Below are 25,301 nucleotides of genomic sequence, written 5' to 3'. Positions count from 1 at the left end.
GGCATGTGGGATCCTCCCGGACCGGGGCACGAACCCATGTCTCCTGCCTCGGCAGGCGGACTCTCAACCACTGCACCACCAGGGAAGCCCAAAATTCTTTTTTTTTTTTTTTTTTTTTTTTTCCTTTCCTTGCGGTACGCGGGCCTCTCACTGCTGTGGCCTCTCCCGTTGCGGAGCACAGGCTCCAGACGCTCAGGCTCAGCGGCCATGGCTCACGGGCCAGCCGCTCCATGGCATGTGGGATCCTCCCGGACCGGGGCACGAACCCATGTTCCCTGTATCGGCAGGCGGAGTCTCAACCACTGCGCCACCAAGGAAGCCCCGGACTGTGTCTTTTTAATTACAGCCTATTCATACATTTCTATGAATTGACATCTTTCTAATATTTTGAGGTTATGATGGGGCTTGCAGAGCTCTCTTCTGTTAGCAGTCTGCTTGTGGAGCTTGGTGTTTCTCTTCATGTTGGCGTTTTCTACAGATTCTCAGTTGTTCATGTTTATACGAATGTGGGTCTTAAATTGAACTCTTTACATCTGTAGCCCACCTGGGGCACCCACTGGCTTCTGAGTGCCCCTGGATGTGATCATGGGAGTGGCTTCTAGTGTGTCGCTACGTGGGGATGGGTGTGACGAGCTAATGCACCGTGAGTCAGGCCAGCTGCACAGGCCCGGCTGGCCCTGTGAAGGTCCCTCCGGCCCAAGGGAGGCTTCGGGGGAAGCCCTGTGGTGTCGTGGCTTAGCTTCTTGAGCTGGGCCAGGTTAGACCCTCCTTCCACACGTTCCCGAGCACTTGCCCGCCCGCGTGCTGCTCTGTGTTCATTCTCGTGCTCTCTGCCGTCACCACAGTCCTGGAAGGGTGCTGTTTGGCCACCGTCTCGAAGGGAGAAGCGGGCCTTATTTTTACAAAATGTCAAAAATTTGAACACCCTATGTGCTAGTGCGTTGCCTTTTTGCATTCATTTACTGTTCCAAGGAGAGGAAGCTGTGGTTAGTTAATCAGGAGTCTGTTTTCCATGAGTTTGCATTTGTTAATAACATCTTTGTGCGTTTAGAAGCTGCACGCACCCCTGCGTCACGCGACTTGTTCCGTCTGCCAGTTGTGCTTGCTGAACCTGCGTGAATTAAAAACTCATCTGGGGGGGTGGGGAGTAACTGCCAGTGGGTACTGGGTTTCCTTTTGGGTGATGAAAATGTACCAAAGTGTGGTAAGGGTCGCACAACTCTGTGAACATACTAAACCACTCACCTGAAAACATTTTAAGTGGGTAAATGTTACAGTATGTGAGTTATATTGCAATAACGATATTATAACTTACTGTAATAACTTCAAGCCCCCCAAGCTGCCGGGGGTGGGGGGGTCCTGGCCCGTGGTGTTGGGGGGTCGGGTTGGGTCCTGGCCTCTGTGAGCTCCTCGGGGGAGCACCTCTCTCTCACCTTCCATTGCGGGAGCGCCCACACGCGCACCGAGGAGCTGGCTGGGAGCGAGCCCCTGGCGTTAGCGGGTCTCCCATCAGCCGCCCCGTTTACCTCCGAGCTGGCTGGGCTGCGGGGTGGACCGCGTTTGTCTGTCTGGATGTCTGGCGTGAGAGCATGCAGTGCTGACGGGGAGCCCCAGTGCCCGGCCTTCCTGTCTTTCTGTCCAGACGGTCAGTATGTCAGCTGTGCCCCGGCCTCGGCTCTGGCGCGGTAAGCGTGATCCCACGTCACTTCAACCTGACCAGAGGCTTCAGAGCTGTGTGGGCTCCAGGCGAGCTTTGCTGGGGGTCAAGGGAGCAGGGCCACAAAGGGCAGGGACGCTTCTGGGACGTGCTGACTGCCTGATGCCAATGTCGTCAGGCCCGTCCCTTGGCTGCCAGCCTGCGTGCCTGTGGCCAGCTCCCTGGGTGCCCACCTTTGGCCGGCGGTCGGTGTTGGCGTGTGTGGGGTGTGTGGGCCAGACCGTTAGCGGACGAGGCTGGAGGAGACCACGCAGCCCTCGCTTCCCTGAGCCCATGGTCCTTGTCAAAGAGGGCAGCGGAATCGGCTCTTAGCTCTTTGTGGGCGAAGCAGAGGTCCCTGGCCCAGTGTAGGGCGGCCTTCGCCAGAGGAGAGAGGGTCTCGGGTGCCGAGGACACTGGGTAGAACTGGAGCCCGTGCTGGGACCTGTCTGCCTGCTGTGCCAACACAGCACACGGAGGTGGGTGTGGGCTGGGCCTGGAGCCAGAGACATAGGAAGCTGTGGATGCTCTGGCTCAACAAGGGCAACGTGCTGCCGCGTGCTGGATGGCCCGCGATGACCCGCTGGTGTGTGGGCAGCGTGTCTGCTTCCTCTCTTGCTGCTGTCTTTTGGCCCATAGCTTCTGAGATGGCCTTGCTTCAGGAAGAGGTGTGGATGCAGACTGTGGCCCGGGTCGGCTGGCATCCTGGCCATGCGAGGGCCCGCGCCCCTCCCTCCCCGAATCTGCCTGTGCTGCCCGTGGCCTCACCGAGGCTGCCGTGGGGGCCTTAGGGAGGGCTGGGTGGGCGTGACCCACCCCCTGGCCGTGGGAGCAGGAGGCAGAGCCTGGGGAGCTCAGCCACGGGGAGGGGGCATTTGAGGTTGAGTGTGTGGAACTTGCTGGCCATATTGTTTAATGGTGTTCAGCACCAGGCCAGCCAGCCTGCACAGAGCCCTTTCCAGACACACTGAGCTCAGGGCCCTTGAGAAGGGCCCTTGCCCCCTGGGCCCGGACCTGATGCCACTCCAGCCTGGAGGAGAGCGTCTCACAGCACGTGAAATAATAGGAAATTTGCATCCAGTGTCCATACATAAAATTTTACTGGAACCCATGCAAAAAGTGAACTTTAAAGTGTAAAAGGAAAAGGGTAAATCTTCACTCTCCATCTTAAATTGCTGAGGCGGTCGTGTGACCCTTTTATTTTTAACAAAGTTGTTAGTTAACGGACAGTTGGGAACCCGCGGTAACGTTTCACGTTGTGTCCTAGGGAGGCGTCAGATCCATCATCTGGGAAACCAGCTGCAGCTGAACCAACACTGCCTGGACACAGCCTTCAACTTCTTCAAGATGGCCGTGAGCAAGCACCTGACCCGTGGCCGGAAGATGGCCCACGTGATCGCGGCCTGCCTCTACCTGGTGTGCCGGACGGAAGGCACCCCGCGTATCCTTTGGTTTGGGGACCTCTTGGAGGACCCCGTCTTGGCTCTTGGTCAGCCTCCCTCTGCTGTCGGGCTCTGTGTCCCAGTAGCTTAGTGTTTGTGTTTAACCGGAGCACCTTGTTGGATTAACCGTCTGGACGCATACGAGACTTTCACAGATTGAGGAGCTGGGCAGCTGGGTGCCCGTCCCCCTCGGCCCCTGGGGAGGACTCTTCAGCATCTTCCTGCGGTTGGCCAGTTGTAGCCAGGCCGGTGTCCCGAGGGGCTGCTGACCTCGTCCCCTCCTCGCCAGCCTCGCCTTCTCCGAGAGCACGGTGCTCTGCTCTCCCCTTGTGCCTGGACGGTGGGGCGCTCTCGGCTGCCCTGCAGGCACTGGCGTGCGTCGGGGATTCTGTCCGTCGCGCTTTCCTGAAGAGGGCCTTCTGGGGCTTTCTGGCCCCTCCACTTGGCCTCTGCTCTCGCTGCCTCCTCGTGTCTCTTTTCCCCTCGCCTCTCCTTGCAGGACCCACGCTCCTGGCCCTGTGTCCTCGTCCTTATGTGACAGCACGTGCCCCGTGGCGTCTGAGAACGGGCGCCTCCGAGCGTCTGACGTCCTGCTCAAGCTTTGGGGATAGCCTGGCAGGATTCTAGGTTGCAGATGGTCTCCCCAGCATTTGGGCAAGGGTGCCCGTAGTCTTCCTGCGTCCCGCGCGCCTGTGGAACAGTTGGATGCCCTGGTTCTGGGTCCTCTGTGTGGAGTGGCTGCGTTGCTCTCCGGGCTGTAGCACCTCCTGTTTGTCTTCAGGCTCAGAGGTCCACGTGCGGTGCCCCCAGCGGCCCTTCCCCCGCGGCCTCCCGTCCCCGGCTTCTGGAGTCACTGTGGCTTCTCCCTTTGTGTCTTCTTTGTTTACTCTGCTGCCCTCCTGTCTTCTGATCTCCTTTCCTGTTTTCCACTTACTCACCTTTTGCTTTGGGAGAGTTTATCTTCCAGCCAGGCCTGCGTTTCTGCTTTCATGGTTTGAGCTGGAGCAGCTCCGCGTTCTCCGCACCCTTCCTTGTGAGGCGGTCCTGCGAGGCTCTCGTGGGAGCCACGGCGTCTGGGCTCTCGTGGGAGCGGTGGCCTCTGTGAGCTCTCTTCTCTCCTCCTGTGCCTTCCGTGTGCCGCGCAGGCTTTCCCCGATGGCGGGTGGCCTGGCCGTCGCCCCTGTTTGCATGGAGTGCTGGAAGGGTCCTGGAGACAGTGTGCGTGGGTGGGCGACCCTCAATATCAGAATCTTTCATTAAAATGTCTTTCAGTTTTTGAAAGGCACCGTTTCAGCATAAAAGGAGCGTTTGTTGCTTGAAGGGAATGAAGCTGCGCGCCCTGGCGGCCCCACGAGGTGGCGCAGTGGAGCTCCGTCCGTGGTCACCGCCTTGCCCGCGGCGAGGCCTGCCCCGGCCTGGCTCAGGCGGGGTGGGGAGCCGCGGGGGGGCCGCAGGGGCGGGTCGGTTGGGGCGGCGAGGACACAGGTGTACGGTGGGCGGGGCTCCTGTCCCCGCCTCGCGCTCCTCCCGCTCCCCCGGGGCGAAGGGGTGGGCACCTCGTCCAGGGGTCCAGACGTGGCCCCGCCCCCGGGTGGAGGAGAGTGAGCGGCCCAGCAGCCCCGCCCCTCTCGGCACAGCAGCCCACGCTCGCCCACACCCGACGGGTGGGTGGAGCGGCGTGCTGCCTGCAGAGGAACGTGACCCTGGTGACCCTGGACGCAGCGCTCCGTGGAGGAGCCGCGCTGGAGGCCACACGTTGTGTGATTCCCTGAACACCAAAGGTCCAGATGAGGCAGATCCAGACAGAGAGCAGATCCGTGGGTGCCGGGGACTGGGGGTGGGGGTGGGGGGGTTTCTTTCTGAGGGATAAAAATGTCCTTAAGTTAGATTATGGTGATGTTTGCATAGCTCTGTAAATAGACTAAGAACCATTGAACTGTACACCTTGAACAGGTGCATTTGTGGCCCTGACTTTGACCTTGTGAAGCTGTTAAAGATGAGACAGCAGTGTGCGGGGAGTCCAGCGCTCTGGCTGGTGGGCCTGCCGGTGGTCCCCTCAGGATGGCCGTTTGGGGGGCGGCAGGGTGGGGGCACAAGGTGACACGGTCCTCTCTGTCCTCTTCTGGTTGACCGCACTCCCCTGACCCCGTCCCCCAGCGGGGGTCCCCAGACTTGTTCTGGCCAGGCCTGGGCTCCCACCCCCCCCTTCCTGCTCCTTCACCCTCCCGGACACCTGGCTTGCTCTGTGTCCGCCTCCCCCCGCCAGTGCCACCTCCTTTTCTTCCACGTAAATTCCAAGCCCCTAGAGCGCATTTGAAGGCTTCATTCACTCTCTTCTTGCCCCAGGCTGCCCTCCTGTCTCTGCTGCCTGGGGCTGTACCGGCCCTGCAGACAGCACCTCCCCCTCCCCGACCCACAGAGGGTAAAGCCCTCGCCCGGGCAGGCTGAGGAGAGGCCTGCTCTCTAGACTGTCCGTCCCTGGGTGGGCATTTGGCAGAAACTTTCAGGCTGTGAGCAGACACCCCTGTTGCTGCCAGGCAGGTGACCCAGCCAGTGCGTCTTCCCGAGCTGTGTGTCCAGATAGTTACTGCAGCTTTTTAAAAATTTATTTATTTATGTATTTTAAAATATTTATTTATTTATTATTTATCTGTTTAGGCTGTACCAGGTCTTAGTTGCAGCACGTGGGATCTTCGGTGTGGCATGTGGGATCTTTAGTAGCATCATGCGGACTCTTAGTCGTGGCATGCATGCGGGATCTAGTTCCCAGAGCAGGGATCGAACCCGAGCCCCCTGCATTGGGAGCACAGAGTCTTAACTACTGGACCACCAGGGGAATCCCCCCCGCTTTTTTTTTTTTCTTTAAACATAGGCCATCTTCAAAGTCCCTATTGAATTTGTTACAATATTGCTTCTGTTTTATGTTTTGATTTTTTTGGCCTTGAAGCATGTGGGATCTTAGCTCCCTGACCAGGGATTGAACCCGCACTCCCTGCATTTGAAGGCAAAGTTTTAACCACTGGACCGCCAGGGAAGTGTTATATATATATATATATTTATTTATTTATTTGGTTGCACTGGGTCTTAGTTGCGGCAGGCGGGCTCCTTAGTTGCGGCTCGTGGGCTCCTTAGTTGTGGCTTGCCAGCTCCTTAGTTGCGGCTCGTGGGCTCCTTAGTTGTGGCATGCATGTGGGATCTAGTTCCCTGACCAGGGATCGAACCTGGGCCCCCTGTATTGGGAGCGTGGAGTCTTATCCACTGCGCCACCAGGGAAATCCCACCGCACCTTTTTGTGAAACATATCCATGGGAGGTGTGTTTTTGCGCACAGCTATTTTTTAAGTCTTTGGTATTTATTGGGTTCCAGCCGAGCTGCCAGCAGGCCTGTGTATGAGCAGGTGAGCCCTAGCAGTGGTCTAGGCCAGGAGGCTGCTGTCACCTGTCACCCTTTCTGTGTAGAGCGTGCCCACGGCCAGAGCCGTGTCCTGCCCACCGCGACCTTCAGATCTTCTTCTCTCCCAGGCTTCAGACACCCGGGGTCTTGTTAACAGCGGGTTCTGGTCTGCAGATCTCGAGGGGTGGGGGGGCGGCTTCCAGACTGAGCTTCTGTCCCTCTCCTCAGGTTCACCTGGGGATCTTCTTTCTCGGAGGGCAGTGCAGCTGGGGACTCCCTTCTCCCCAGCCTACCATTACCTGCTTCCCTCCCCCTCTGCTTGCCTCCCCAGGGACGACCTAAGAATTGAAGAGAATTTTTTTTTAGTACATTTATTTATTTATTTTTGCCGTGTCGGGTCTTCGTTGCTGTGCACGGGCTTTCTCTAGTTGCGGCGAGCGGGGGCTGCTCTTTGTTGTGGTGCGCGGGCCTCTCATCGCAGTGGCTTCTCCCGTTGTGGAGCACGGGCTCTAGGCGTGCGGGCCTCAGTAGTTGTGATGCATGCGCTTAGCCACTCTGCGGCATGTGGGATCTTCCCGGACCAGGGCTCGAACCCGTGTCCCCTGCGTTGGCAGGCGGACTCTCAACCGCTGTGCCACCAGGGAAGCCCTAAATAGACTTTATTTTTAAGAGCAGTTTTAGGTTCACAGCGAAATTGAGAGGAGGGTACAGAGATTTCCCATACCCCCCAGTCCCCACACAGGCACAGCATCGCCCAGGATGGACAGCCCCTAGAGCGGCGCATTGTTACCAGTGGTGAACCCACGGTGACACCCCCTCATCACGCAGAGTCCGTGGTTTAGCTTGGGGCTCACTCTTGGTGTTGTACGTCATTTGGGCTTGGGCGAATGTATAACACGACGACATGTGTCTATCATTATGGTATCATGCAGAGAGTATGTGGTCAAAAGAAGGCCTCAGGGCGGCTGATGAGCGTTTATCGGCAGGCGCTCAGCATGCCTGGGCATATGAGGAAGTCGCAAATTCAAACCCATGACAGGCGGGGACGGAGAGGACCACCCGGTGGCCGGCCTCGGGCCTCTGGGGCTCTGCGGCCTGCCGGCCAGCGGGTCCTGCCGGCCAGCGTCCAGTGATGCTGAGCATGGGCACAGCCTGGGGTCCAGCAGGCATGTGCTGGGCTGAGGCCGGGGCTGGGCGTCTGCGTGGAAGGTAGCCGCCCGGTCCTGGCTGCCCTCCACCGCTCGGCAGTATCTTTTGATGAACAGAGTTCTTAATTCGAATGAAGTACAATGTATCCGTCTAATTTATCCGTCTTCTCCTTTGTGTCCCGTAATGTTTTTGTGTCCCGTTTAAGAAATCTTTGCCCCAAATCCTGGAAATACTATCCTGTGTTCCCTTTTGGTTTTACGTTTTGGTTTTACATTTCCCATTGGATTGAGGACTTCTAAGGGGTTGGTCTGTGTGTCTCTCGTGAGGAGATGGGCAGAGTTTGCTGCTTTCCACTGGGTGTCCAGGTGACAAGGTGCCATCTGTTGACAGCCATTCCTCCCAGCGCACAGTGGTGGCGCCACTGTTTTGAACTTAGGTGAGGGTCTGTTGCTGCCGTCCCCGACCCCTTCTGTCGGCCTGTTTGTGCCAATACCAGACTGTTTTCAGTCTGGCGGGTTTATAACCTGTCTCAGGATCTGTGGCGTGAGACCTTGAGTCCCAGCTGTTCTTCTGCTTCAGGCGTGTCTGGGCTGTTCATGGCCCTCTGTTTTTCTGTATAAATTTTTAAATCAGATTGTCCATTTCTGTAAAAAAAACTTCTGGGATTCTGATTGGGGTTTGTGGATCAATTTGGGGAAAATTGACATTCATTTTAACAATACTGAATCTTCCAATCGATCAATATCCCTTCTTTCTTTTTAAAAATTAATTTATTTTATTGTTTTTGGCCGCATTGGGTCTTCGTTGCTGCGCGCGGGCTTCTCTCTAGCTGCGGCGAGCAGGGCCCACTCTTCCCTGCGGTGCGCGGGCCTCTCGTTGTGGCGACTTCTCTTGTCGTGGAGCATGGGCTCTAGGCGCGCGGGCTTCAGCAGTTGTGGCACGTGGGCTCAGCAGTTGTGGCTTGTGGCTCCAGAGCGCACGCTCAGCAGTTGTGGTGCACGGGCTTAGTTGCTCCGTGGCATGTGGGATCTTCCCGGACCAGGGCTTGAACCCGTGTCCCCTGCATTGGCAGGCGGATTCCCAACCACTGCGCCACCAGGGAAGCCCTCCCTTATTTCTTGAGGTGTTCTCTGCTTTCTCTCATTTTTGATGAGGAGGTCTTACACTTTGTTCATCAGCAGGCGGACTCTCAACCACTGCGCCACCAGGGAAGCCCAGTATTTGTGTTTTGAGCTAAGGTAAATGGTATCTTCTGTTTGCAGTGTCTAGAAGTACAGTTGAGGTATGTTGTTGTTATATCTAAAAATACAAAATTCAGTGAGTAGTCTTACCAATTGAACTTTGGAATCTCTTGTTTTGTTTTCTTTTTTGAGCTAAGGTAAATGGTATCTTCTGTTTGCAGTGTCTAGAAGTACAGTTGAGGTATGTTGTTGTTATATCTAAAAATACAAAATTCAGTGAGTAGTCTTACCAATTGAACTTTGGAATCTGTTTTGTTTTCTTTTTCTTTTAAAAAAAAATTTTATTTATTTATTTATTTTTGGCTGCATTGGGTCTTCGTTGCTGCGTGTGAACTTTCTCTAGTTGCGGCAAGCGGGGGCTGCTCTTCGTTGCGGTGTGTGGGCTTCTCATTGCCGTGGCTTCTCTTGTTGCAGAGCACGGGCTCTAGGCGCACGGGCTTCAGTCGTTGTGGCATGCGGGCTCAGTAGTTGTGGCTCGCGGGCTCTAGAGTGCAGGCTCAGTAGTTGTGGCGCACTGGCTTAGTTGCTCCGTGACGTGTGGGATCTTCCCAGACCAGGGCTCAAACCCGTGTCCCCTGCATTGGCAGGCGGATTCTTAACCACTTTGCCACCAGGGAAGCCCTCTTGTTTTGTTTTCTTAATGTATACAGTTGTGTCTGCTGCCAGTTTTAGTTGCTCCCTTCTGATCTGTATGCCTGTCATGTGTTTCTCTTGGCTGTCTGCACATCTGTGGTGCCCTGTGGGGTGTGAAGGGGCGAGGCGGGGGGGTGTGTCCTCAGCTCTGTCCTGGCTCCGGAGAGCGTTTCCAGCCCTTTGCCTTAGATGTCTGCTCTGAGATGCCTTTATCAGGTAACAGGTTGAAGGTGTTTCCTTTTTCCTAATTGCCAGGAGCTTTTATAGTGAAGGGTGTTGAGTCGTCTGTGTATGTATTGGTATGATCATCATGTGGGGTTTTTCCCCTTAATCTGCACCGAGGTGAATTACACTGACTGATTTTTTGGGGGGGGGGGCGGGGGGTGCCACGGCACGCGGCTCTCGGGATCTTAGTTCCCCGACCAGGGATCCCACCTGGGCCCCCCGCAGTGGGAGTGCGGAGTCCTAAGCCTGGAGCGCCACACTGACTGATGTTCAAGGTTAAACCACCCTTGCCTACCCAGATGTGGTCATGCCAAGTTACCCTGTCCAGGTATTGCTGATGTTTTGGGTGGAGCTGTGCGGGTGGCCTGTCTTCTTGCAGTGTCCTCGTCAGCTGGGTGTGTCGCAGTTGTGCTTTTGCCCCGACACCGCTGGGAGGTGCCCCTCGTGCTCTGCGCCCTGGGCGGTCCAGCGGTGACCAGTACTGTGTCCTCTGGGAATGCTGGGAAAACTCACAGTGAAGCCGTCGGGGCCTTTAGCTTTCTTTGTGGTAAGAGCGTACTTGTGGCTTCAATTTCTGTAGTAGATGTGGGACTGTCCAGCCTTCCTGCTTGTCTTCCAGTTTTGCTAGGTTGCATTTTGCAGAGGCTTTGTCTGTGTCACTTCGGAGACCAGATGTATCAGAGTAAAGTTATCCTGAACATTCCTGGTTTCCCTTTCGTGTCTGCGGCACTTGTAGTGACGACCCCTCTGTCATGTCTTATGTTTGTAATTTTGCCTTTTTTTTCTTTGATCCATGTTGCTAGGGGGTTGCCAGTTTTATTAGTCTTTTCCTTGGTAATGGCTTTGTTGAGATGAAATTCACCCGTTATGTTGTGCAAGTCACTGGTTTTCAGTTACATGCACACAAGTGTGCAGCCATCACCACAGTCAACGCTAGAGCATTGTCATCGCCTCAGAAAGGATGTCTCTCATGCCACCAGTCCTAAACAAGCAGCAGTCTGCTTTCTGCCACTCTCTGTTTGCCTGTTCTGGACATTTCATGTAAAATGGAATCATATAAGCTATCATTGGAGCTCTGTGTTTAACTCTGTGAGGCACTGCTGGACTGTTTTCCAAAGTAGCTGGACCATTTTGCATTCCTGCCAGCAGTGTAGAAGGGTTCCAGTTTCTCTACAGCCTCATTAGCGCTTTTATTAGCCTTCTTAAAGAACCAGACTTTTGCTTTGTTGTGTATCTGTATTGTATGTTTATTTTATATTTCATTGATTTACTTTTATTATTTCTTTCTTTCTAGTTTCTTTCGGTTTAATTTACTATTTTCAGCTTTCTTAGGTTCTTGATTTTCATTTTTTCTGTTTCTCCTATGTAAGCATTTGAGACTATAAATTTCTCTCTAGGTAGGTTTTAGTTACATCACACAGTTTTGATGTGTCACATTTTTACTATGATCAGTTCAAACTATTTTCTAATTTCCATTTTTATTTCTTTTAGATATTAAGTCATTTAGAAGTGTACCACTTGGTTTGAAAACAGTTGGGAGTTTTCTAGTTATCTCTGTATTATCAATTTCTAGTATAATCCCATTGTGGTCAGAGGACAAACACTGAATGATTTCCCTTTTTTCCCAGTGTGCTGAGATTTGATTTACAGCTCAGCTCATGGTCTATTTTGGTGGCCGCGTCATGTGCACTTCAAAGGAATGGGTATCTGCACCTGTTGGGTGGAGTGGTCTATAAATGTCCATTAGGTCAAGTTGGTTAGTCCTGTTCAAATCGTCCTTACCGATTTTTTGGTCCCCTTGTTCTAAAGAAGAGTGTTAAAACTCCCACTGCAGATGTGGACTTATCTACTTTTCCTTTTATCTTGTTGGTTTCCCATTATATTCTTTTTTTAAAAATACATTTATTTATTTTATTATTTTATTTTATTTATTTTTTGTTCTTTCTGGCTGCGTTGGGTCTTCGTTGCTGTGCGTGGGCTTTTCTCCAGTTGTGGCGAGCGGGGACTACTCTTCCTGTGGTGCGCGGGCTTCTCATTGCGGTGGCTTCTCTTGTTGCAGAGCACGGGCTCTAGGCACGTGAACTTCCGTAGTTGTGGCTTGCGGGTTCTAGAACGCAGGCCCAGTAGTTGTGGCTCACGGGCTTAGTTGCTCTGCGGCACGTGGGATCTTCCCAGACCAGGGCTCGAACCCGTGTCCCCTGCATTGGCAGGCGGATTCTTAACCACTGTGCCACCAGAGAAGCCCTCCCATTATATTCTGATGCTGTGTTAAGAGGATACAGATTCAGGATTCTGTATCTTCCTGGTGGAAATGACATTTAACGTTATAAAATGTCCCTCTTTATCACCAGACGCTTTCCCCCTTAAATTCTACTGTGTTGGGTGTTAGTATAGCTATACCCGCTTTCTTTTGCTGAGTATGTGCGTGGTCTGTCTTTTCCCATATTTTAAAATTCAATCCTTCGTGATATATTTAAGGTATGTTTCTTATAAGCAGCATATAATTGCTACTGAACCAAACTTAGGTCCACTTGCCCACACGCAGTAAAGCCAACCTACTGACACTGGTTGTGGTGAAGGAAGGTGCAGGGCTTATTGCAGGCACCAAGCAAGGAGTCCAGGCAGCTAATGCTCAAAAGAGCCTAACTCCCCAGAGGCTTTCAGGGAAAGGTTTTTAAAGACAGAGTGGGGGAGGGGGTTGTGGGGGGCGTGATCAGCTCATGGACGCTCTTCTGATTGGTTGGTGGAGAGCTAGTCGGGAGTCAACATCCTCAGCCTTCTGGTTCCGACTGGTCTGGGGTCTCCGTGCTTGTGGGCAGCATGCAGTTAACTTCTTCCACCTGGTGGGGGTTTCAGTATCTGCAAAACAGCTCAAAGGGTGTGGCTCAGAACAGTATCTCTCACCCTTGAGGAGGAACTAAAGGTCCTTGACTTTGTTTAATGGCTAAACTATTATTATTTTGTCTTGCTTGACTGTTTTCCTTTATTTCTGCAATTTTTTTCACTGCTCTGGTTAAATTTATTCTTTGACTAAAGTTTTTCTACAGACAAAAGGCAGGTGGAGGGCTTGGGTGAGGTGGAGGAGTCCTGTTCTGGGAAGGCCCCATAGGGTCCTGCTCGGTTACACAATTATGTGTTTTTGTCTAATTTTTTTATCTAGTCTTAAAATATTTTTTATTGGAGACTTTCATCCATTTAAATTCAACGTGCTTATTGATACATTTCAATTTAATTCTAATATCTTACTATTTTTCTATTTGTTCTCTGTTTTCCCTTTCTTACAACCTCTTAGAGTAATCAAGTATTTCGTTATTCTATTTTCCTTCAAATACTTTGTTATTTATTTACTTATTACTGCTTTGGTGGTTACCCTAGAGACTGTGTCCTGTGCCCTTGACCTTAAGTTAGAAGCTGGCCTTTCCCAGCAGGACATGCTCTTCCGGGCCCTGCTGGGGGCGCTGTGGGCACTGCTTCCCCAGCCATTGGTGTGTTCACTCACACCTACCCGCTCTGACCCTTTCCATTCCTGTGTTTCTGTGGTTTCATCTGGGATCATTGTCCTCTGTCTGAAAAACAGTATGCCTGCTAGGAAAAGACTCCTTCAGCTTTTGTTTATGTGAAAACATCTTTGTTTTGTCCTCATTTTGAAAGATATTTTCAGTGAGTGTGGAATTCTGGGGCAGCAGGTGTTTCTCCTGGAGCTTTACTGCTGTCATCCCGCTCCTGCCTTCTGCCTTCCGCGGTGCTGTGGAGTGGGCGTTACGTCATCTCCGCGGTGCTGTGGAGTGGGCGTTACGTCATCTCTGCGGTGCTGTGGCGGGGGCGTTACGTCATCTCCGGGTGCTATGGAGTGGGCGTTACGTCATCTTGTCACTGTTTGAAGGTTACCATCTCTTATCACTACCTGCTTTTAAGAAGTATCTTCGTCTTTCTTTCAGGGGTTTGACCCTGATGTACTTAGATGTGGTTTTTTCTTTGTATTTGTCCAGCTTGTTATTTGTAGAACTTCTGGAATTTGTGGCTTAATGTGTGTCTCTTTGGGGGAAATCTTGGGGGGTATCTTTTCAGACATAGTTTCTCTGCCGTTCTTTCTCTGTTCCCTTTCTAGGATCCCAGTTACACACGTTAGACCCTTTCCTTATGTCTCAGGTTGTGTTTTGTATTTTCCATTCCGTTTTTAAAAATTTTTCCTGTCTGTGTTTCACTCTGAATATCGTCCAGTGACCTCTCTTGAGTTCTTTCATCCTTTCCTTTGCAGTGTCTAACTGGTTGTTAAACCCATCTGTTAACGTCCTAACTGCAATGATTGTTTTACATTAGATTCTTTAGATTAGATTCCAGTTCTGTGGTAAAATTCTCCGTCTCTGCAGTTACATGAAAGCCTTTAGTAACTCCAACAGTGGGGTCATTGGTGGTTCTGTTTTTATTGCCTGAGTTTTCTTTTGGTTTTGGTTATTTGGTCCTGTCTGTTGTCATGCTTGGTAAATTTTTATCGAAGTGCTGGATATAGTGTTTGAAAACCTGTGGCAACCGTGGATAATTTTGCCCCCGCAGGGGACTTCGTTTCCCCCGGCAGGCAGAGAGCTGTGGGGAGCTAGCCTGGGTCCAGTGGAGGCTGGCCTGTCTGGGTCCTCACTGCACATCTTGGGGTGTGCTCGGCTCAGGACCTGGGCAGGACCTGGCAGTGCCATCACGGGGATCCCTGCCCACTCTCTCTTCTCCAAGCTGACTGCCGCTGGCCGTGGCCTTAAGCCTTTGCACCCTTGTGCCCGTGCGGAGCAGGAGCTGACCAGGGCCTGGAGGGAGGCTGAGTGCATGGTGTTTGGCCCACTTCTTGACAGTTGGGTCCCTCGAGGCTGGCTGTCTTGGCAGTCCCTGAGCCCTACATTTTATCTTCCCCCGGGTGGGACTCTGTGAGCTCCAGGCTGTGGTCTTGACCTCTGCCTTCTGCCGTGGGGGCAGCCAGTGCCCCGGGGGGGGGGAGGAGCGGCTGGCAGGCCCCCTGGCGCAACGGGAAGCCCTTCCTTTTCCTAGGTGGCTCCTGGCTGCTGCCCACCGCGCCCCCACGAACCCCCCCCCGCCCCCCCCCCCCCCGCACCTCCGCGTCCAGGCGCCGCCCTCCCTTGTCGCACAGCCCTTGTCGCACAGCCCTGTAACTCCCCTTGACGCCTGCTTTTCCACTCCCGGCCCCTTTGTGGAATGCCTCCAGGACTTGGGGGATCTCCTTGAGCCTGACATCAGGGCTCCATGTCGCGGTGCAGGTACAGCGGCACTGCCAGGTAATGACCGGTGCGGCAGGACACCAGGGAGGGGTGTCCTGGTGGCCTTTGTCCTTGGTAGGGCGTGGTGGCGAGCTCCTCCTCTAAACAGAGCTGTGGGCCGGCTCGTGAATAACTGCCAGCTGGTGCTGGCTGCCTGGGGAAGGGCTCGCCAGAGCAGGGGGGACCCCGCGGGGTTAGAGGGTGGGTGGGTGCTGGGCAGGTCATCCTTCTCAGGGACGTCGAGGTTTGGTTCTTCAGTGCTGACGGCACCGTTGTTCTGGGACTCACCGTCCCGTGTCTGGACGGCCCCCGGAGGGCGCTGTGGGCTCACGTGCTGCCCCCTGGCCTCGCGGTTCGTCCTAAGGTGTGGCGTCCGCGCACACACATGACATTTCGGACCTTGTGGATGTGCAGGGGCAGTTTTTCACCTGGAGAGACACTGTATCAGAGGCGGCTTAGAGGAATGTCACATTCTTTTGACCTTTAGTTCTGCCTTATTTAAATGTCTGTGAACTTTTCCTTTGACCAAAAATGAGTCTGAGTTTAAATCGGGTCCCCTCTGTGATCGTTTTCCCAGCAGTGCTGTGTGGGCCCGCCAGAGGGTCGCCCGTCCCCTCGGGGCGGAGCTACTCCCAGGCTCCAGGGACAGTGGCCGCCCAGCGTGGGCTGCCGCGCGCTTTCTAAACCCACTGGACGCATTCTGGCCTTTGGACCCTCAGGAACGTCCAGGATCTTCTGAAGGTGTTCCGTCCACCACCCTTCTTTGTGCTGACGCGCCTCTTCTAGGACAGGCGCTCAAGTGGGTGTTCGTTGAGCAGAGGTGCCGCCTGCTAGAATACGGCTGGGCCCCGGGAGGACGGGAGGGAGACGGAGAGGCCAACAGAACTACACTCATGCTGAGCCAGGGCTTCACTCAGGCCTCGTCGGTGGGCTTACTTACCGTCCCAGCAGGCTTGGGGGTCTGGGGTCTCTGCACCGAGGTTGGATGCAGCTGCCTAGCAGAAGGGAACAGCTGCTGGGAAGGACACTGGCCCAGGGGCCCGCTAGACAGGAGACTCTTCCAAGCCACAGAACCCCAGACGCCCATCAGTTGGACCCACTGTGGCCCAGGCCTGGGGCGTTGGTGGGCTCTGGCCCAGGACGGGGCATGAGGGGGGGGCGCCTCGTTCAGGAAGCACGTAATTCAGATCGTCCCGCTAGAGAGGAACCAGGGCTGTCTAGACCCATCCTGTGGACACGGGTCAGGGGCCCTGCCGCTGTCGTTTCAAGGACAGCAAATGTCATTTCATTGTACCTTGGTTAAAAGTTGAATCCCAATCTCCTTTTTAAAATACACACATTTCCGCCCCCCCCATCATTTTATTGTGAAAAACATCAAACACGTGGCAAAGTTGAAAGGATAGATTATGCAGTGGGCGCCGCCCACCGCAGCGCCTCCATCCCCACCTGCTAGTCTGTGCTCGGGGCCCCCCCGCGTGCACACATCTATCCAGTGCCCCCAAGCCCTTCAGCAGGCAGACTGTTAACTCACTAGATACCAGTATTTGCTTATGGTTCTTATTTCCTTTTAAGGTAAAATTGGCATAAAACGAAATGCACGAGTCTTCATCGTGCCATTTGATGAGTTCTGAGGAGCGCCCGTGTCTGTGCGACCAGGTCCTCTGTCAGGATGCAGGGCGGCGCCAGCACCCCACCCCAGAGGCACCTGCTCTCCTGGTGACGCCCGTGGGTTAGTTTTGCTTGTTCTGGAACGCCTGTCCGGGATACGGCCGTGTGCTCTTCCTGCAGGTCTGTCGCCTGGCAGGCCTCTGCCGTCTCGTCTCCATGGGGCGAGCGTGTGACAGGCCGTCGGTGTCTCTGTCGACGGACACCCGGGCTGTGCCCGGTCTTTGCTCTTGTGCACGGAGCTGCTGTGAACATTCTTTTGTCCTCTCCTCGTGGTTGGAGGCCCTCGAGCAGGGCCGGTGTTCCACTGGGCGCCCTGCCGGCGGGCGTGGCAGCTGCGGTCATCTGTTGCTGTTGTAGGGGTGCTTTAGTTTGCTTTTCTGTGATAGCTGCTGACGGGGGCGGGGGGCTCTTTGCTTCTCTTCATGAAACATCTGTTCAAAACTTTTGCCCGTTTTTTTGCATTTATTTTATTATTTTTAAAATAGACTTCATTTTTAAGAGCAGTTTTAGATTCATGAAGAAATGGTGCAGAGTTCCGTATTCTCCACCCAGCACAGTTTCCCTATAATCAGCTCATGTTAGTGTGCTGTATGTTATAATTGATGGACCCGTGTTGATACAGTATTGTTAACTGAAGTCCATAGCTGGTGCGAGGGCTCACTCTCGGTGGTCCATGCTCCGTGCGTTCGACGAGTGAAAGGCCACGTGTCCACCGTCGTGGTATCATACAAGAAGCTTCGCGGCCCTGAAAACCCCCTGTGCCCCGCCTGTCCGTCCTCCCACCTGACCCTTGGCGACCCCGGGCCCTCTCGCCGTCTCCACAGTATTGTCTTCTCCGGAGTGTCGTGGACTGGGATCTCGGGGCAGATCGGCTCTTGGCTCTGTTAACTTGTCCTGTTCTCACTGATTCCTGCTCACGTATTTACGGTGCTCTTCCTTTCATTTCTTGTGGTTTCACGTCTCTTGTTTTCAAAGTCCTTCTTACTAGTTTGTCGGTCTGCACTGCAGCATTATCTGTCTGACTGTGACTACACTCTCTGATGAAACGTCTGCCTTCAGACTGAGAAACGAGGTGCCTTTGATTCAAGGACCTTGGAGGCCATGTTCAGATGCTCGCCGCCCGGTGTGAGGCTTTGGCACCGGGACATCATTTCTCCTTTGCTCCGTTGGGCCCAGGATCTCCCTCTGGACACCTGGTCTGGGCTCTGGTTCAGCATCATGGGGATTTCTTTCTTAGTCACTTCTCAGAGCCGTAGCACATCCACGAATGACACTAATTTCACTTCGTTTGACAAGTTGCCTTTCTCAGTGGCTCGTCTTTTGTATTTCTGTGTATGTGCCTGGCTGAGCTTTGACCCGCTTAGGCCATGTTCTGGTTTCTACTTAACCATCTGCTGAGAGCAAGGACAGCTCCCACGCCAGAGTCCCCACAGCTGCCCCCTCAAGCACCAGGACCGTAGTTGTGCCTACCGGCCACCAAAGGTGGCGGCCTGGTGTGTGTCTGTCCCCCAGGAGCCTTGAGTCCTGGGACAGAGGACACCGCTGGGCACCCGGAAGCCGCTCAGCGGATGCTGGTGAGATGCAGTGCGTGTGGTCGCGCACTTCTTGGGCAGGCTGGGGCAGGAGGCCCCTCGGAGCAGGGGACCCCTGGCTGGGCAGGGCCCACAGAGATGCGGGAGTCGTCCTGCGAAGGCACTTGCACTCCACGAACCGTGTTGCAGGCCCCCACCCCAGCCCCACTCCCTCTCGTCCGGTAGAGACTTGAGGTCTCCCGGAAGTTGAGCGCTGGCGCGGCTGCCTCACTTTGCCCTCGTGGTCCAGTGCCGAGCTTAGATCTGCAGCCAGGGTCTGCCTCCTGGAAGTTGTCAGGTGGCCGGAGCCTGCGGGCCTGGGCACTGCTCCTTGACTCCCCTTGCAGACATGCTCCTCGACCTCAGCGACCTGCTCCAGGTAGATGCATTTCCTTTCTCAGTCCCTTTCCTGCCCCGGTTGGGAGGGTCCACAGGTGAAGGACACACAGGGTGTGCGTCTCTGTTTGGAAACTGGCAGACGGAGTGGGTAGGGAGACAGTGGACACAGGGTGATGGTGTTGTCCCGGGGGCTGGGCAGCCCTGGCCTTAGAGCCAGTGGAGAGACCCAGGTGAACTTTGTCCAAGGCAAGGAAGATTCTTTAAAAGAAAAAAAAAAAAAGGACTCACATGCATACATTTTAAACAATATAAAGACTTATATTTATAGTCTATTTAGGGAAACTTGCTTTCTGAGTTCCAGGAAGGCACCTCTCATTTCCAAATGCCTGACGGTAACGGAGAGACCCAACAAGAGGGACAGCTGTGTGGATGGGACACTCACGGGGTGGGAGCGGCGCCGGGGCGGAGCCACCGCACCTCTGTACTTGTCCTTGGCGATGGCGCAGGGGCTGGGGCGAGCTCGGCCCTGAGCCCTGGAGCCGGGCTCTGTGGCGATCACGCCACTGAGGGCTCGGAAGGAAAACTACGGTCATGGCAAGCAGACGTGACCGCAGAGTGAGGGCTCGTACAGAATTCACAGGAACCCCACCCCCACGGGGAGGCTTCCCCGTGAGCCTGGTGCTGTGCTGCCCCGGTGCTGGGCCTTCAGCGCCCTCGGTGCCGGCAGGCAGACGTTCACTGAACTCAGATGCCGCTGTCTTTGTGTTCTCCCGGGCGCCTTTGTAAATGGCATCTCTCGGGAGCCCTGCTGAAATATTCAGGGGTCACGCTAAACATAATCCCTTGGAATCGTGAAAATCCAGCGCTCCATGTGCTGTGTTTGGTCAGGGCAAGGCCACGTGGCCCGGTTTCCATCCTGGCGACCCCCCAGGAAGGACAGGAGTGAGGGCTGGCACACAACAGCCCCCCAGAAGTGCTTGGGCACCGCTTGGGAGGGAGAGGGAGGTGTTCCAGTACTTTCTCGCTTCACACCTTGGCAAGTGGGACACCAGTCAGGGTTCAGGTGGGAGAGGGTGACAGAGTATGCTGCCACTCACCTGGGGCTGGATCGGGGCCCAGCGGAGAGTCACTGTGCTGACCAGTGAGACCCCGTACGTTCCGGCTGGACCCACACGGACAGTTTTAACACCTCAGGTGGAAGGGTGAGCCTCGGGCCCCCTGGTCTTGGGCAGAGCCCAGCCTGGGCGCTGGGAAGGTGGGAGGTGACCGGGCAACCGTCAGCCCCCAGCCCCCGCTCCCAGCCTTGCACGCTGGCCCCGCCCTGGAGGGGCTGGGACAGGCTCAGCGCTCACAGGACACGGGTCTGCAGCTGACTGTGGGTGTGGAGCACGCGTGTCGCGTGAGGGCCCCGCTCGGGGGCTTGCGCTGCCGAGGGCTGAGGGGCTGAGCGCTTAGAGGGCGTGAGCCGAAGCCTCGGGGCTCGCTCCGCGCTCGCTCACACGCATGCCAAGGTGGGCTTCTCCCCGGGCTCGGCTCGCAGCCAACACCCTCTGGCAGGAGCTGAGGAGGGCCCGCTGCGCCCTCAGGGTCCTGGCAGGACGTCCCTTTGTTCCCCCTTATAGTGAGGCTGACACAGAGGCACTCACGTGCCTGGGCCACGGCCCCTCAGAGGCAGAGCCAGGAGCCCTCAAGGTCTGCGGAGCCTGCCCGCCATGTGGTAGGGGCACAGGGAGGGCTGGCCACCCCCACCCCCACACACAGCCGCAGACACGGGAGAGTGACCATCAAAGCATCTCTGGCAATAACCATGCGTTTTACAGGCATATCCTTTTTAAAATTTGATTTTCCACTTGCCGTTGTTCAGAGAACGCTTTCCTGCAGCATTCAGGCTTCGTCTGCCTAGGTCCCGGGGTCGGGGTGGTGGGGGTCATGGCGTGGGCAGGCAGGGTCGGGATGTGCTGCGGGGAAGGCGGAGACAGCACGCCGGGTGGCAGGTCCGTCTGCTGTGGCCGCAGCGGAGGATGAGGCAGGAGCCTGGTGGGAGCCCAGCGGAGGAAGAGGCACACTGACGCGCGCTTTGGTGGCGGGCACCCCCGGGAGCCCCCAGCCCTTGGGATGGGGATCTTGGAGGACAGAGTGACTGCCAGTGGGGTGGGGGGTGCCCTCTGCTGCCTGGACGGGAAGGCCCCAGGCTGCCTGGTGCCCACAGGTACCCTTGTCTCCCCCGCTAAGGAGACTCAACGTTGTGCCGTTCCTTAGCACCCTGGTCCCCTGGTGGCAGCAGGCGCCCGTGTGCCATCTGCAAGCCCCGTGATGGATATGGCACACAACAAGGTCTTCACTCTACCTCAGCACCTTTTCTGGTGCCCTCTTGGGTGCTGGGCCACGGGGCTCACAGGCCAGGCTTGGTCGGGTGAGGGAGCTCTCTGAGGAGGTCAGAGGCAGCCCTCCCGCGAGGCCCGAGCCCTGTGGGCAGGGGTTTCTCCGGCTCGGGCCTGGGGTGAGAGCCGGGGCTGTTCTCCGCTCTGCACGCCGTCCAGGTCTCCCCTGCACTACTCCTGCCGTCAGCGTCCACTCAGCAGCTTCCACGAGCTGCCCAGCCCTGGCCAGCACCAGGCAGGCTGGGAGGACAGTGCCTGGCCAGGCCCCGGGCTCAGTCGCACCCGGGGAGGTTCCGGCAGGTGACCGGGTCAGGGGCAGGCTCCACGGTGGACTGGGCCTGAGGTGGGAGCAGTGTAGGGTCACTGAGGCCTGCAGAGCCCCACAGCCAGGACCGAGCTGGCCCGTGGGGACAGAAGGGGCCGCCCCCGTGAGCCCCTGGGAACGGGATGGAAGAGTGCCGTGGGCCCCGCAGTCGTGGCGCCTCGCGCACCGGATGGTTCTGCTCGGCCAGCTACTCTTGAGGAGGCAGCTTTTCTTCTCAGCAAGTTCAGTCGTTGCTGAGATAGTGGTAGAGTCTAAAAAAGCCACCTGGGAGAGGGAAGGAGTGCCCCGGGCTGCTCTGGGAGCTCGTGGGGGGCAGCAGGGGGGGCTCTTAAAGACTGAACAATGAAAAAAAAGCAAACATTTACTGCACACGAACGCCCTTCTTAGTTGTGGTGTCTTCATGACAGGTGAACGTTTACGTGCTGGGGAAGACGTTCCTTCTTTTGGCGAGAGAGCTCTGCATCAACGCACCAGCAATAGGTACTGCGGGGCTCAAGGGGTGCGCTGCCGGTGCTCTGGGTGGGAGGGTGGCGCGTGCAAGGGCAAGGACCTCACAGGGAAGAAGTGTCGCCTGGAGGCTGCCAGGGGCCCGGCAGCCTGGGGGGTTATTTCTGGCTTAAAACCAGAATGCTGTGGTCAGTGCCCGCAGGTAGGGATGGAGTGAGACGAAAGTGCTGCACGGATGGGGGCCCGTCTCTCCACCTCTCGAGGAGCACCCCTGGCAGCACGGTGCCTCGGGCGGGCAGGCCCCTGCAGACAGAGCGGGCCTTTCCCAGCCTTGGTCGGTCGGCCTTTACGGCAGCTTTACGGCAGCTTTGCGGTGAGGACTGTTTGCACCGTCGGCTTGGAGGGGCTGCTCCCTCCTTCGCCCATCAGCGTCTAGAGGCACCTCTGTGTGCTGAGGAGGTCGTGTGGGGGGCCAGGGAGGGTGGGCAGGTCGTGCAGTCCTGGGTCACCCACAGGGTGGTCCCCTGGGGCCGGTAAGGCACGGTCCAGCAGGGTGGGCCCGGAGGAGGAGGGCCACAGGCACACAGGGAGACCTGGGGCTGGGGGCTGTATCCCTGTGCCGAGTGACACGGTCCCTCCCTCCGGGTGTCATGCGGAGGTTTTTCAGAAACAAAGCAAATGCCCAAGGAGTTTGCAGCAAGGGAGGATAGAGGCAAGAGGCTCAGTGAGCCTGCCTGACGCTACAGCATGCGCGTGCAGGCTGCTGGGGAGCCTGAGGTGGGAGGTCCGCTCTCGCTCTCGGGGGGAGGAGGCCTGGGCCTGGCAGAGCACCCCCCACACCCCCACCCAGTCGAAATCAAACAGTAGGATTTTGAGCAGCTAGTGACACTTCAGGAAGTAGACACAACCTGACACCTGGCTTTTTCTAGAGCAGTCTGGCTGCAGCCCGGAGAGCAAGCCCTCCCAGATGGCGGAGGCCCAGGATGCCGGCAGAGGGCAAACTCCGGGACGGGTGGGCCTCTTGGGACTACCCGCTAAGCACTGTTAGGGCAATTTGAGACTCGCAGTCATTTATCTACGGCTCTCATTTTGTTAAAACTTTATTATGAAAATCCACTTAAACAGGTGAACTACTTTAAGTGACTTTTTCCATTTTAGATTTGAACAGAAGATCTTAAGTTTAGAACCACTTAGAATAGAATCCAAGAGGATGCGAGAGACGGCAAAGCCCTCAAAGCAGGCGGTGTGCGTGCCCCTGGGAGGGAATCTAGAGCCTGCCTTGTGCCTCTCAAATCTGCCCTCCACCTGGGACGTGCGCCCCAACGTATGAGAGATGCAGAGACCGAGGCTCTGGCTGTGTAGGAAAGCGTCTTGTGTCACAGCTTCAGGCTCCAGCCGACTACTTGCAGAGGAGGCACGCCACGAGCGCAGCCTTCGAGGTGGCGGGTCCCGGGCTGCCTGTAGAGAAAGGGCCTGCCGCTCCCAGTGCATCCCTGCCACCCCACAGCGCCTCAGGCGTAGAAGATGAGCTCGGGGATCTGCCCGCCCTGGACCCCGGTCCCGTTGGTGCTGTCGGAAGAGCACTGGAACTGGAAGGTCACCTTCCCGCACTGCACCTCGGTCATGCCCTCCTGCCCAAAGTAGCTGAGCTCGCTGCCATCCAGGACGGCGCTGGCGGTGTAGAAGGTGTCCTGCTCCACCTGCACGGGGTGTTCAAACCAGACTGAGAAGGTGCTGCTGGAGCCGTCGGAGACAAACGTGGTCAAGTTCTGCGCCAGGACCACCCCCAGCCGCTTGAGTTCAATCTTCACGCTGTACTCCGCTCTCCCAGAGCTAGAGCCGTACAAGCCCAGCCCCGCAATAAATACTCTCCTGTCCACGGCAAACTGGATGCTGTCGCAGCGCCCGCGGTAGCGCCACTGGTTGCTGCGGTAGGCGGAGGACTGGAAGCGGTGGCACCTCTGCGGGGCGAGGCCCTTCCTCTTGGTCAGGGGGAATTCGAGGAGGGGCTTGTTGGCCGCCGTGTACCACAGGAAGATGTTGTGGGTCTCTTCCAGCGTCAGGATGTCCGACTGGGCGGCGCCGTTGGCAAACTCTTCCAGGGTCATGGTTGGAATTCGGACCAGGTAGAGGGCTGGCCCCAAAACATGCCTCTTGTTGCGCGGGGTGACCGGCAGGCCCTGCCTCTTGCACTCTGCCTCGGCCCAGCTCAGGACTGCCTCGAAGACCACAGCCTCCTTGGTGTTGAGGGCCTCCCGCATCACGATGATCTCCAGTGTCTGCCAGTCAATTTCACAGAAGCCTTCGGACCTCAGGGCCATCTCAGCCTGAGCATCGATGACCTCCCAGCATCGCTGGGTCAGCTCGGGCTCCTCAAACAGCCGGCTCTGGGACAGCAGCACACAGGCGTTTTTGGCTTCCAGACTCGTCTCCAGGAAGTTGACACAGGCTTTTGCTAACGCGGGGACAATGTACTTCTTGGCGGCATACAGAGTGGCCAGCACCGTGTCAGCTTCTAGGTCAATCTCGTCACTGTACATGTACCTAGGCAGGACGGGGCCAAGTCACAGGCCGCGTGGGGCACGCCGCGCACCCAGGGCCTGGGAGAGGAGCCCTCCATCCTTGTGGACTTCAGGAGGCTGCAGGCAGCTGGCTGGCGGAACCAGGCAGCGAGGAACCGCCCCATCCTTGCACCCTAAGGAGGCAGACTTACTTTAACAAGATGAGAAAAGCTGTAGGTTCCACGTCAGGGATGTGGATTTCTGACTTGACTTCTGCCAGGTCCCCGTAAAACATGGCATAAAAGACAGAGCTACCCACGGCCAAGACATACTGTGGATGAGAGAGAGAGCTGCCCTGAGCCCTGGGCCCTCCCTGCCCCCAGCGTCTGCCACACCCGGGAAGAGGACCGTCCATACTCAGGAGGCGACTGGTCGCCTTTGGGAGCTCAAGGGGCCGAGCCTCTACCAACCTTGTGGGCAGGCACCCTCCGGGCCGCGCCCGGGGGCCCCACGACGAAGTGCACGTCGGCCATGAGCTCGTTGTTGAACATCAGCGCGTTCCTGCAAAGGGCAGAGGCACAGGACACGGCTCGGGGCTCGGGTCGGCGCGGGGCGCGGGCAGGGGCGGGGGCGCAGGCCCGGGCTCACCTCTCGCGCAGGGTCGGGTGGAAGGACTGCCAGTTGGGGCTCTCCAAGTTGTTGTTGTCGAGTGCGGGCGGCGCGGGCGCGGGCGGTGGCAGGGCGGGCAGCGGGGCGCTGGGCCGTCCCTTCCTGCCCGCGGCGGCGGCGGCGGCGGCGTTGCTGTTGGCGATGTCCGTGGCGGTGGCGGCCGCGGCTGCGGCGCCGGCGGGCGCGTAGAGCTCCGCGGCCATCTTCGCGGGCAAGGCGGCCTCCGCGCGCGGGGGCGGCGCGCCGTGCGCCCTCGCGCCGCGCCGGGGCCTCGGGGGCGGCTCTGCGAGCACCAGGAGCGCGGTGAGGCACTGCGCCACCCGGCCCTGCAGGCAGGCCAGGGGCAGCAGCATGGGGCCG

The 25,301-nt window shown here is 56.5% G+C and overlaps 2 protein-coding genes across 10 annotated transcripts in view; one reads left to right on the top strand and one right to left on the bottom strand.

Moving 5' to 3' along the window:
• BRF1 (BRF1 general transcription factor IIIB subunit) overlaps positions 1-25,301 on the top strand; it is a 79,550-nt gene that overhangs the window by 25,821 nt on the left and 28,428 nt on the right. For 6 of the 9 annotated variants that reach the window (XR_008618747.1, XM_055088770.1, XM_055088768.1 and 3 more), the window contains exons 3-6: positions 2,964-3,137; positions 18,627-18,658; positions 21,732-21,804; positions 21,965-22,144. Coding sequence is in view for 8 of the 9 variants with exons in the window: in XM_055088770.1 (XP_054944745.1) it covers positions 2,964-3,137; positions 18,627-18,658; positions 21,732-21,804; positions 21,965-22,144 (459 nt within the window). In the remaining variant the exon portion in view is untranslated. The remainder of the gene's footprint in view (positions 1-2,963; positions 3,138-18,626; positions 18,659-21,731; positions 21,805-21,964; positions 22,145-25,301) is intronic. The other 3 variants (XM_028496464.2, XM_007111957.4, XM_024130997.3) reach the window with 1 other exon arrangement.
• BTBD6 (BTB domain containing 6) lies at positions 22,829-25,295 on the bottom strand. Its single transcript, XM_024131000.3, has 4 exons — positions 24,921-25,295; positions 24,743-24,833; positions 24,485-24,603; positions 22,829-24,315 (listed from the first exon to the last, which is right to left on the bottom strand). Exons 1-4 carry the CDS (start codon positions 25,292-25,294, stop codon positions 23,283-23,285), a joined length of 1,617 nt encoding a protein of 538 aa, XP_023986768.2. The 5' UTR covers position 25,295; the 3' UTR covers positions 22,829-23,282.

Source organism: Physeter macrocephalus, chromosome 11 (assembly GCF_002837175.3).
Source record: "Physeter macrocephalus isolate SW-GA chromosome 11, ASM283717v5, whole genome shotgun sequence".
NCBI classification, from domain to species: domain Eukaryota; kingdom Metazoa; phylum Chordata; class Mammalia; order Artiodactyla; family Physeteridae; genus Physeter; species Physeter macrocephalus.
Note: the sequence above shows the minus strand (reverse complement) of the source record. Positions and strands in the feature narration are given on the sequence as shown.